Source organism: Saccostrea cucullata, unplaced genomic scaffold (genome assembly GCF_032062105.1).
Source record: "Saccostrea cucullata isolate Sc308-1 unplaced genomic scaffold, CSIRO_AGI_Scuc_v1 ctg629, whole genome shotgun sequence".
NCBI classification, from domain to species: Eukaryota; Metazoa; Mollusca; class Bivalvia; order Ostreida; family Ostreidae; genus Saccostrea; species Saccostrea cuccullata.
Window position 1 is genome coordinate 94,959 of NW_026923658.1, and position 13,192 is coordinate 108,150.

The 13,192-nt window shown below is 33.3% G+C and overlaps 2 protein-coding genes across 3 annotated transcripts in view; both read left to right on the plus strand.

Moving 5' to 3' along the window:
- Positions 1 to 595: 595 nt before the first annotated feature.
- Positions 596 to 12,010, plus strand: LOC134264594 (uncharacterized). Its single transcript, XM_062746878.1, has 6 exons — positions 596 to 695; positions 4,465 to 4,557; positions 5,063 to 5,596; positions 5,997 to 6,041; positions 10,101 to 10,163; positions 11,916 to 12,010. Exons 2-6 carry the CDS (start codon positions 4,497 to 4,499, stop codon positions 12,008 to 12,010), a joined length of 798 nt encoding a protein of 265 aa, XP_062602862.1. The 5' UTR covers positions 596 to 695; positions 4,465 to 4,496.
- Positions 12,011 to 12,742: 732 nt separating this feature from the next.
- The window catches only part of LOC134264599 (uncharacterized), an 89,799-nt gene continuing 89,349 nt past the window's right edge, over positions 12,743 to 13,192 (plus strand). For both annotated transcript variants that reach the window (XM_062746882.1, XM_062746883.1), the window contains exon 1: positions 12,743 to 12,921. In XM_062746882.1, the coding sequence (XP_062602866.1) occupies positions 12,750 to 12,921 (172 nt within the window). In that variant the 5' untranslated portion in view covers positions 12,743 to 12,749. The remainder of the gene's footprint in view (positions 12,922 to 13,192) is intronic.

Genomic DNA, 13,192 nt, shown 5'->3' on the forward strand with positions numbered 1-13,192 from the left:
TATAACTATCAAATACCTAAGATATCGTTTAATTTCTTTTTTTATCACCCCTCGTGTACTCTGTCAAATAAACATTTTAACAATTTTCGTTATAGCGGAGCAATATTTGAAAAGGAATGAAATAATTCAGATTGGATTAAAAGATTTAATGAATACTTTTTTTATTTGCCCTTTTGTCAAAATTACAATATTTTACAGAGTAAAGAAAAAAAATCAACATAATTAAATATTTCAATTAATTTTTTTTGTAATACAGTAACATAACAAAAATTTGTTACTTCATCTCTCTCTCTCTCTCTCTCTCTCTCTCTCTCTCTCTCTCTCTCTCTCTCTCTCTCTCTCTCTCTCTCTCTCTCTCTCTGCAAATTCAAGGGGGGGTGCAATCCCCGTTACACCCCCTTTTGGATCCGCCACTGTACATGTATACGTATACATGATTATGTGTACTTTATTTTGCAGTCTAAGGACTTTTTGTTCAAATGGGAATGTGTCATTGATTTTTTGAATTAATTATAAAAGTTCTACGAAATTAACTTTCGCTTCTCGGTATCAAATTTGATTGGTTAAAAGGACGGCACGTGGATCAGTTTGGCCTGTTGACTCTCAGCTAGGGAGCTCGATCGGATGACAGTTCGCCTCTAGAGTATTTAGATGAAATGACAACGCACAAAGAGAGGAAAATTTAACTTTAACAGGTGATAAGTATTTGATGTTATTATATATGATGTTTTTGTAACGTGGAAGTCAATATCGTCGTTAGTTGGCGAGGGAAAAATAAATTCTACTTTCGTTTTCGATTGGATAATCCTGTTCAATTCTTGGAGTTCTTATCATGCCTATAGACCTAATTTTTGGCAGTCCTATATCTATTTACCATAATCGATTTTCATTAGAACACTAACTAATTTCGCTGAGGCTGAATACTGCCCATTGTCAATGGCATTGAGCAGCTGTTGAGAATCACGACACCCCCCCCCCCCAAAAATGCAGGGGATGAGCCAGATTTGTTTATGAAGACTAAAATGCGTACAACCTCTCTATCCTGCAGTCACCTGATATATGCGGTTACTATATTTCTTCCCAATGAAAAGTTAAACTCTTATAGAACAGAACAGAACAGAACATTTTATTTCTAATTTAGAGCCCATAACAGACAAGTATGAAATTGTTACAATAATAAGGAAAAGATAAGCCAATGAATAGCTAAACAATTATTATACAAATAGCAGTTGACATAAATCATTTCAACAATAATCCTGTCTGAAAGGAATACATCAAATATGCATGTATCAGGGCTTGACAAATAGCACTGCCCGACGCCCGGGACAACCAGTTTTGGTTGGTGGGCAAGTGATTTGATAACAGGTGCCTGTCCGCGGACAAGTTGTTTTCCAATTAACAAAAAATTTTTTTTACAATACTCAAACATATTTTTTTATCGATTTTAAAGTATCATGAATCATTAAGCAAAGCACCTGTTTTCACCGGTGTTGACTACTGCATCGGCTGTACATACGTACATCGAATAGCAACGGAACTCCTCTAGAATTTACCCATTAACGTGTTGTAAAAATATGCATATGTCGTAAAACATGGAGTTATCGATGTCGTTAAAAACGTGGTATGGGAATTTAGACATTTATTGTCAAAATACATAAACTCAATTCATACTGTGAATACAGAAGTTAGTGGTATTAAAATTGTTGTTGATTGTTGTTCCCTGGCAATCACACAGCATGCAGTATTAATTGTTTTGTTCACAGACTCGTTTTGTTTGTAGGTTTTATGAGATTGATCAGTGTCCGATATCTTCATCTTTTTCCATTTAATAACCACAATATTATTTTTTTTTAAAAGTGTACATGTCAAGTATTTTATTGCAGAATTTTGAGGAAAAAATACTCCTTAAATTGAATCATTTTCATCTAAATTTATCTCTGGAAGAATTTTGTGATTTTAGGTGTCTCACTCAAGAAATAATTTAATATCAATGCTTCAGTTCTATGTATTTTAAGAAAACGGTGGGACAAGCAGATTTTTTGGTCGGAAAAGTAGTTTTACGATAGTTACCCGTCCGAGGGCAAGTACTGAAAAAATCTATTTGTCTACCCCTGATGTATGTGTAAAAGACTAATGGTACTATAACATGTTATCATTTATAAATTTGCCCACAAAATTAAGAGTTTCCTTATCTTCTGAATTGAGTAACCAATAAAGTTTTTGTTCATCATCTAAAGCTAAAAATAGTGGAAATTTATGATTAATTAACTGAAACATTTCTTTTCTTTGATGATCAAATTTTTTTACATGTTATTAAAAAATGAGTTTCATCATCTATGTTGTTAGAATTACATCTATTACATAATCGATCTTCTTGAGGAATATTGGTAAATCTTCCCACTTATATGAATTATGCAACTCAATCTACAGGTCCACCACAATACCCTGATAAAGATATGTAGCTTGATAAAACTATATAGCTTGATCAAGGTATTATGAATACCTTGATCAAGGTATTTTTTGTAATGAAAATTCAAAAGAATTTGTAAAAAATTAAATACTTGAAAGTCGAGTTCTGAGGTGTTGTCAGTAAATTCACCAATGTGTGTAAAGTACTCAAAAACGAAGAAATCAATATAGACGAATTTCACATTCCTAAGAGTTGTCTCCCATTGTCGACGTAACACTCATTTTCTCCATTTTGTCCTTTGTAGGCTATTTTTTTAAATTTCAAATGTTATCATGGTTATGGGACAATTTCAATCTGTACTTGTATTATGCTAGAGAATGGGGCAACATGAAAAACATAATTAGCATATTAAAAAAGCTGATTATATTTCTAAGATACTGACCCATAAAATTAATAAGGTTATAGAGGGAATTAAAACAGCATCTTACAACAGTTGACCCTGGATTCACTCCGCAAAGGGGAATAACTTTTGTAATGTGAAAGTTGTCTATTAAAGCATGTCATGTGAGGAGACATGATCTTTTATGCTCTCCTGGTTATTAAATAAACTTAGTACATACAGTTATCATGAGTCAGAGTGTGCCTCTTCCAAAACTGTGATTTTTATGGCCCCAGGGTCAAGGGTTCTGGTGTTAGGGTGGGGCTCTTTTAAATATGTTATGAAAATGCATTAATTCTTTCAAAATCTTCTTCTTCTCTGCTCTTGGGTAATAATTTAAATAATCTAATTTAGTATAAAGTTATAATACCTTGACCAAATTTGTGAATTTCATGGCCCCAGGGCCCTGTGTCAGAGGTTTTGCCATTTTGTATAAGGGAGGGAAGGGCTCTTTTGATTATATATTAAAAATGCATTAATTCTTTGAAAATCTTTTCATTTGCTCCTACATGGGTATTATGCTAATATTTATGATGAAGAAATGTGCATCTAGCTAATTGGTTAATATTTCATATTAATTTCATGCCCCCTGGGTCAGAGGTATGGGAGGGGGGGATTACATGGTCTGAAAATAAATTAATGCTTTGAAATCTACTCTTTGGGTATTAATCATCCACTTACATGTATGATGAAATAAAATTTATGATAAAATTCCAAAAATGTTGAAATATGTGGCCCCAGGATCAGTGGTTCCTGTGGGATGAGGTGCACAACTGGCGATAAAGTGGAATTGCATTTTCTCTTTTACTCTGATCTGCTTCTGGGTATTAAATAACTAGAGTAAGCATGCCAAATCCATAATTATGATAAGCAATAATTTAATGCCTCTTTCAAAATTTTGAATTTCATGGTTTCTGGTTTAAAACACGAACCAAATTGAATTATTGGAAAGTTGTTACATGATACTCAGGTAACCTATAAGGCCCATTGGCCTTTTGTTTGGTTTATCCGACATTTTCAACAGTTTTCAGAATGCAGAAGAAAATTTCTAACTTGCTGCTCTGTGACCTCCTTCGACGTCATGTTTTTTTTTGCAGTTTTTTTGCAGTTTATCTGTCTTTAGAAATTGATAACTTTTTAAGGAGGGGATGTATTACATTACCTTTAAGCACCTAAAGTAAGAGAACAATAGTAAATATAAACATTTAAACTTTATTTCTACAGACCTGTATTAAAGTCACTTGGATCACTTATTTATATTAAATTTGTGATGTCATTTAGCAAAACTGCATGTACAAGTATAAAGTACTCCAGTACAAGATTAAGTACATTCATATACTGGTAGACAAACATCTCAATCAAAATTCAGACAATTGCAGCTATATGCTTCATAAATTCTCCCTGAAATGAGTGACATATTGAATATAATTCAAATGAATGTACAGTGTACTGGTGTACATGCATGTATTTTATTCAGAATAAGATGAAACTCGATAGCCTTCTTCATATGTCATATCAAAAAAATATTTCTTTGTTGACTTTCTACAGCTTGAGTATCTTTTACATTTTGTCATCTTGTTATTTTATGTCAAATATTTTCTCTGTAATATTGTAGATAAGAGGTGTTTGTGAGAAAAGCAGAACAAAATGGCATCAAACCCAGGTGAACGAATTCCACAAACAGATGACCCTAGAGCAAGAAGTGCAGGTATACTATTTTTATCTGTTTAATTTCCAAATATTTGAAAATTGTTTTATTTGACTTTTCAGGGATTTAAAAGGATGTGATACTCTTTAAAAATATTTTATTGCTTTGGTGCCGTCTCGGATTTTGGATTCCGCATGCTTTTGCTTCAAATTTTTTGTCTTGCTCCGTACCTCTCTATCAGCGATATCAACATAGCGATAATTTTAGTAGAATTTTTCTTAAATACAGAAATTTTGCCTAAAATTTATTGAAATCTTTAAGATACACATGTCTGTGAATTTTCATAACTATATGACGTCTATAAAAGTAAATAATAGCACAGTCCGTGTAATTTTTGAACGGCCCTCGTATATATTTATCAGAAGAATTATATCTAGGACAAGTTTTGTTTTGGTCACAATTAAGCTATTTCAGACAGAGCTATGTCCCAATGAAATAAGATTAAATTTCTATACAGTATTCTCATATTATGAAAAGAATAAATAAAGAAAAACTACTTTTCCAGGTCATCTTTGTATTAAATGGTGCAACGAGGAAACTGCTAAAAGCTTTCGTTTACCTGTGCATTACCTGGCCAAACCTTTATATGAGATTGAAGTTTTATGCAGCAATGAAGACTACTACAAACTCCAATATATGTTTCAGAATGAAAAAATGCAGAAAACTCTTGCAGAATTTCTTACTGAAACAAAATATCGAATTCAGAAAACTGACCAACAGCTAGTGATAAGCATGGGTCAAAATCTTGATAAAGATTCTAAAACTGTTTTAGGTGAAATAGAGGGAATTTTGACTACAATGAAGAACAGTATCAAAATAGTGTTTGCAGGAAAAAAGTCAGATGTTTTGCAAATGGAAAATACCCTTGAAAGGTTAAGTGAAAAATGCAAGAAGGGTAACATCTCTGTGTATCCAGATAAAGAAGGGGTATGGCTTGTTGCAGAAAAGGAAGAAGAGCTAAAAGCGTTTTGTAGAACCATAGCAAATGAATATTTTGATTGTGAAGAAGTTCTTCTAAACTTGAAGCAAGATCAACGAGGTAAAAATGTTTAAAAACCTTCTTTTTAGGTGCTGTTATAAAAAACTTTCAAGTAAGAAAACCTGTTCTGTATTAGCTCTAATAGCAAGTTTAAATTGTGAGAGTCTTTATAATTATAATAGTTTTTTGGAGTAATCAACAACATACTCACATTTATTAATGAATTATGCAGTTGGAAATTTCTTATTTTAAACTTCACTGCAGAATTAATATGGATTTGTTTTTTTTTTCAACAAAATGCAAGTTCATATCATTCCCTCATGGAGTATTTCAAAATGGTAATTGAACTAAGAAATGACAAAATAAATAAAAATTTTATACATTCAGTAAGACAAGTGTATACAAAAAGAAAACAATAAATTTAGTAAACAAGTTATTGTATTGTGATTTCATCTTTTAGGGCATGTTCATTCAAAAGCAAGAACAAAAAGACGTGGAAAAATTGGTAAGATTATTTTATCCTGGACACCTATACTGTTTAACCCTAATGTGACTATTAATAATAAATATTCTCAGGAACTACACAGGCACTTGGGGGTTTAAAAAGAAAAAAAAACTGGAAAGGGGGGTAGGGGGTCCAGCCTCCAAGTGCATGTGAGCAACAATTCTTCACAGATGCTGGTAATATTAGCTCTGCACTCTTTGTTTTGGCATTCCATATGATGTGATCATATTTTTGTATGATTCTAATTTTGACTTTTTGTTTATTTATGTATTTTTTATTGCCTTTTTAGCTAACCAAAGTTGAAAGATAAAGTTAGCTTTTCTGATCACCCATTGTCTGTCCGTCTCACCGTCAGGCTGTCAACTTTTCACATTTTTTGTCTTTTTCTCAAGAACCACTGGGCCAATTAAACAAAACTTAGTAAAAAGCATTCTGGGATGAAGGGGAGTTTGAATTGTTTAAATGAAGGGCCAAGTCCTCTTTCAAATTGAAAGAAAAGGTGGGTTGATCGATTAAAAAAAAATCTTCTCAAAAACCACTGGCCTAGGTAAGCTGAATCTTATGTGGAAGCATCCTAGAGAAGTGTATAATCTATATTGTTCAATTTTAAGATGACCATTGGGGGTAAGGCAGGGTCACAAAAGAGACAACAAATTTTACATTGAAATATATTGGAAAAACTTCTTCTAAAGAACCACTGGTCCAGAAAAGCTTAAACTTGTGTGGAAGCTTCCTGGGGTAATTAGGGGTGGGATGGGGGTGGGGGTGGGTGTTAAATTCTTAATCGTTAAAATGCATGACCCTGTTGGGTAGGGTGGGACCACAATAAAAAAAAAAAAATTAAAATCTTCTTAAGAACAATTGGGAGAGAAGAGCTGAAACTTACTTGGAAGCATCATGGGTATTACAAAGGGGAAATCAGGTTAGTGATGTAGCCCATGGGCCTTTTTTATGTGACTAATTCCCATTGCCTTATACTGCTGTTGACTGTCATGTTTTTAGCCGACGATATGAGAAAATTTTGGTCGTTCAACCATCGGTTTAAATGTGAACTAAGCATAAATGTTGGGGACAATCAGAAATGATAAATTTATAGATTTTTAGCTCACCTGAGCTGAAGGCTCAAGTGAGCTTTTCTAATCACATTTTGTCCGTCTGACCGTCTGTCCATTCGTCTGTCCGTCTGTCCATCCGTCCGTCTGTAAACTTTTCACATTTTCAACTTCTTCTCAAGAACCAATGGGGCAATTTTAACCAAACTTGGTACAAAGCATCCTTGGGTGAAGGGGAGTTTGAATTGTTAAAATGAAGGGCCAAGTCTCCTTACAAGGGGAGATAATCAAAAAAAGACAAAAATAGGGTGGGGTTACTAAAAATTCTTCTTCTCAAGAACCACTGGGCCAGAAAAGCTGAAACTTATTTGGAAGCATCCTTGGGTAGTGTAGATATTAAATTGTTAAAATCATGACCCCCGGGGGTAGGGCGGGGCCACAATAGGGAATCCAAGTTTTACATAGAAATATATAGAACAAATCTTTAAAAATCTTTCTTCTCAAGAACCACTGGGCCAGGAAAGCTGAATTTTATGTGGAAGCATCCTTGGGTAGTGTAGATATTAAATTGTTAAAATCATGATCCCCGGGGGTAGGGCGGGGCCACAATTGGGAATCCAAGTTTTACATAGAAATATATAGAACAAATTTTTAAAAATCTTCTTCTCAAGAACCACTGGGCCAGGAAAGCTGAAACTTATGTGGAAGCATCCTTGAGTAGTGTAGATAATTATTAAATTGTTAAAATCATGACCCCCGTGGGTAGAGCGGGGCCACAATTGGGAATCCAAGTTTTACATAGAAATATATAGAACAAATCTTTAAAAATCTTCTTCTCAAGAACTACTGGGCCAGGAAAGCTGAAACTTATATGGAAGCATCCTTGGGTAGTGTAGATATTAAATTCTTAAAATCATGACCCCCAAAGTTTGGACAGAGCCACAATAGGGAATAAAAGTTTCACATAGAAATATACAGAACAAATATTTAAAAATCTTCTTCTCAAAGAACCACTGGGCCAGAAAAGCTGAAACTTATTTGGAAGCATCCTTGGGTAGTGTAGATATTAAATTGTTAAAATCATGACCCCCGGGGGTAGGGCGGGGCCACAATAGGGAATCCAAGTTTTACATAGAAATATATAGAACAAATCTTTAAAAATCTTTCTTCTCAAGAACCACTGGGCCAGGAAAGCTGAATTTTATGTGGAAGCATCCTTGGGTAGTGTAGATATTAAATTGTTAAAATCATGATCCCCGGGGGCAGTGTGGTGCCACAATGGGAAATCCAAATTTTACATAGAAATATATAGAACAAATCTTTAAAAATCTTCTTCTCAAGAACCACTGGGCCTCAAAAGCTGAAACTCATATGGAAGCATCCTTGGGTAGTGTAGATATTAAATTGTTAAAATCATGAACCTGGGGGGTAGGGCGGGGCCACAATTGGGAATCCAAGTTTTACATAGAAATATATAGAACAAATTTTTAAAAATCTTCTTCTCAAGAACCACTGGGCCAAGAAAGCTGAAACTTATGTGGAAGTATCCTTGGGTAGTGTAGATATTAAATTGTAAAAATCATGACCCCCGGGGGTAGGGCGGGGCCACAATTGGGAATCCAAGTTTTACATAAAAATATATAGAACAAATCTTTAAAAATCTTCTTCTCAAGAACCACTGGGCCAGGATAGCTGAAACTTATGTGGAAGCATCCTTCGGTAGTGTAAATATTAAATTGGTAAAATCAAGACCCCCGGTGGTAGGGCGGGGCCAGAATAGGGAATCCAAATTTTACATAGAAATATATAGTACAAATCTTTAAAAATCTTCTAAAGAACCACTGGGCCAGGAAAGCTGAAACTTATGTGGAAGCAACCTTGGGTAGTGTAGATATTAAATTGTTAAAATCATGACCCCCGGGGGGTAGGGCATGGCCACAATAGGGAATCCAAGTTTTACATAGAAATATATAGAATAAATCTTTAAAAATCTTATTTTCAAGAACCACTGGGCCAGGAAAGCTGAAACTTATGTGGAAGCATCCTTGGGTAGTGTAGATTCTTAAGTTTTTAAATAAAAAAGGGAAGGGGGACGGGGTTGTTGGGCATGATTGGTATAGCAAGAGGGGGAATCTGGTAAAGATCTGCATCACCCAAGTTACTCAGGTGAGCGATGTTGCCCATGGGCCTCTTGTTATCTTTGGATTTTGGAATAATGAATTTTATTGCTAAAAAGTTACATGAAGAATTGGACTTAATAAGTATTATAAAACATGTATGTAACAATATGCAGCACATTTAAGGCTATAAAAAGGGGGCAGTGCCTAATCTTAGGGAAAATGTACTGACTCTCATCAAGTAAGTTCATAGAGAAGTTAACTCCCTCTGTAAATGCACATCCTTTATTTGGTTGCAGTGACAGCAACATGCATGATGACTTAACATGATGTGGTGTGTTGTGATTTACAACTTACAAGTTTTCTCTCATAGAAAAGTTGAAATACACATGATAAATCAGCACAGTGACTAGTAAACACTGGTAAACAATTTCTACAGTTGTAAAAATCTCATGCTTGCGGGAAAATTATAATATTGGAACCAAATCCAGAAAAATCTAACATTCAAACCAAATCCGGAAAAATGTTTTGACAATGTTAAATTTTCTGTAACAGAAAATCTTAACTATGACATCATACAAAACCACCAATTCTTAAAAATACCACAAAATGAGGTGATATGTTATTTTAACCATCATCATACTATTTAGAAAACATCAAACTACATCAAAATTTACTACAATATGCTGTTTTGTCATTAGTTAAATCCCACATAAGTTGAAACAAGTCACTGGTTGGATGAATGCATTTATCTGAAGATAAAGAAACCCTAAAAAGTGTGCATTTAAATAGGTTGCGAAAAGAAACTACATGTAACATGAACATTAACTTTAAGATTTTTTATTCATATTTCTTCTTATATACATACATGTGTAATTTTTATTCATCAGATATGTTGTCACTTGGAATAGATGTAGGGGGCCCTGAAAAGGATTCACAAGTTTCTGATCAAGGTAAGTTTATTTAAGCTTGTGCATACATGTCATAATATAAAAAACAAACAGAAAACAAGCACAAGAGTACATTGAAACATTACAAATCAGGAGCAGATCAAACACAAACCCTTAAAGACATCACTGAGGTGGTTTATCAGATGGCATTGTGGAGTAAGAACCTTTTGAAAAACATTTTTTCTGCTTCATTCAGGCTGTGCAAATTAAGTTTTGAAATAGACATGACTGAGACTTCGATCTTTGTTGCTTCTTGATGTGTCCCTGTCATTTGAATGTAGATGTGTGAATACTGTATACAGGGAAATTTTCACCTGTTTTATTTTCGCCCCTTTCACACTTAATTGTCACAAGTGGGCAAATTTAAAATGGGGAAAATTCAAATAACAGCTAGTAAACATTCTTAAACAGATCTGTAACTGGGCAAATTTAAGACGGGGCAAAAATTAATAGCAAGTGTAAAAGGGCGAAAATACCACGGAGCGAAAAAAACCCTGTATACAGTACTTAATTATGTTTTCACTGTTTATCCATATAGTATCTTCAAGGTTGTTCTTTTAATAATAGTGTTTGATCATGTTGATACTTGATAAAGAGAATCACACTTTTCAGAACTAGCATTTAACCAAAGTATTTAATGCAAAGTTCACCTCAATCAATGCTATTTAAAACATAAATTTATTTATGATAAAATGATTATTATATAAAATTATGACAAAAATTCCCTCTTTAAGGTAGGATTCTTCTCATATTTCTGATAATTAAAAATTAATGAAATTTTCAAGGAATCAAGAAGACAATAGTAGTAATTAAGTCATAGTATCAGTGAAATTAAATTTGACCGTTTTATATTAGAGAAAAGGTCAGGTCAAGGCCATTATCTTTTTCCTTGACATTAAGAATAAAAAATACTGTTCCTAATCATGTGATACCTACTTCTATTTCAAAAGTTAAATGATTGTTCTTTTTGTATAAAAAAACATATTACTATATCGAGTCTATAGCATGATATTACCAAATTTACATAAATAATTTAACTTGAATGGATATTGGCTATTCCGAATTTTCTCTGTTTTTCTTAATTTTTTAGGATATATTAGTTATTTTCAAATGCTTCCTATATTTAAATTTTTCTTATTTTCACATATAATAAAGTAGTCTTATAAATGTACAAAATGATACAAAAACAAAAAGTTTTGATCGCTTGGTAAGAGAGAAAAAATACTTTTTATGGATTTTTGGCTCAAATCTGCACTTTGATAGGAAGCGATAAAGAGCTAATAAAATTCTAGTTTGTTTGAAAAATCATATTTATTTGATATATTTTGAAAGTTTGGTCCCTCAATATTAATTTAACTTACATTTGAAAATTTCTCCAAGTCTTCGATTGTGTAAAAATTATAACTAAATTCATTGTTCTATTATAATTTTGAGAGGCAGAAAAGAAGATATTTTCATACGCCATCATTCCTCCAAAAATATAGTCCCTGCTAGTTTTCAAGCACAGTTTACCATTTCTATTTTAAGTTGTACAATTGTGATGAGGAAAGAAAAATATAGTCTTTTAAATTCCTTACATCTCAATATATAAGACATATAAGCAAATATACTTTGAATGTTTCATCTAGTCAGAAACCAGAGAAGAATCCTACCTTAAACAGTGGACTGAATGCTCAGTGCTCACCCATTAACTAATGGTTGTAGTCTCAACCATGTTTGCCTGCTAGATTGGTACTCTTTTCTCTTATTTTGTAGGATCCACTAATGTTATAACATCACAACCAACGGCTGTTTTACCACTGCAAAGCAATTCATCAACCAACAGATGCAAGTTTGAATTTTTTTTTTAATTTTGTTAAGTAAATATTCTGTTTCTCTTGATTTAATTTTTCCAAAAATCAAATGTGATATTTTGTTAAATTTATAAAATTATTTTATTAATTTTATATGAATTATTTTAAATTTAGCTTCCCTGTGTTTCAAGTTAGATAATTAGCACCAGAACTTCGGACCCAGGGACAGCCTGTGAAATGAACAATTTTAGAATATTGGGCACTTTTTCTAATCATGACTGTACATAGTACTGTAATGACAAGACACCATTGAATCTAAGAAACAATGTAATAGAAAATGGACCCATTGTAAACCCTGGTTTTAAATATATATACATGTACTAAGTACTGGACAAACTTCTTTACAAAAGTTGTGTATAGTTTTGGGTATCAAAATTTTATTGCAGTCACAGGGTATGGAGTTGTTGGTATAATCATAAATTACTGCAACATATTTTTACCATGTATTATATTAATGTTTTATTTGCAGTATTCATGAGTTAGCACATCATTGTCTGTGTCAAAACTGTTAATTATAAAGCCCGTTTTTTCAAGTTCACAAACAATATTTTATTGAGCCTATTCATCTTGTTTTTCTTCTTGTTTCATTAACATTGCTTCATCTATTAGTTAATATTTTATTTTAATTATGTACTTTTATGAACCCTTTATAGTTGACTGTTAAGGCCCTCAGGGCTCTTGCTTATCAGAATGCCATGTTACTAATTTGCAGAAGCTCTTTGTAGCTCATGAAGAAATGGCAAGAAATGATGAGAATGTAGTCCCAACACAACCAGAAAGAAAACCTAAATCTGAACCTTCCCGAACTTCATCTGGCAGGAAGCTTCCTGCTCCAGACATTCCAACTAAGCAGGCATCTTCTGAGGGAGAGAATGTAACCCCTGAAGGAGACTCTGGGATACAAAAAGGTAATGTGTGAGATACTAGCAGCCAAACTTATTGCATTTTTAGCTCACCTAAGCCGAAGGCACAAGTGTTCTTTTCTGATCACATTTTGTCCGTCATCCTTCCGTCCATCTGTCTAGCTGTCCGTCTGTAAACTTTTCACATTTTCAACTTCTTCTCAAGAACCACTGGGCCAATTTTGACCTTTCCTTGAATTTGACCTCGATTTCCACAAATTAGTGCTTTATCTATCACTTTATATTTTTATTTTGATTGATACTTTTATGAACCCTT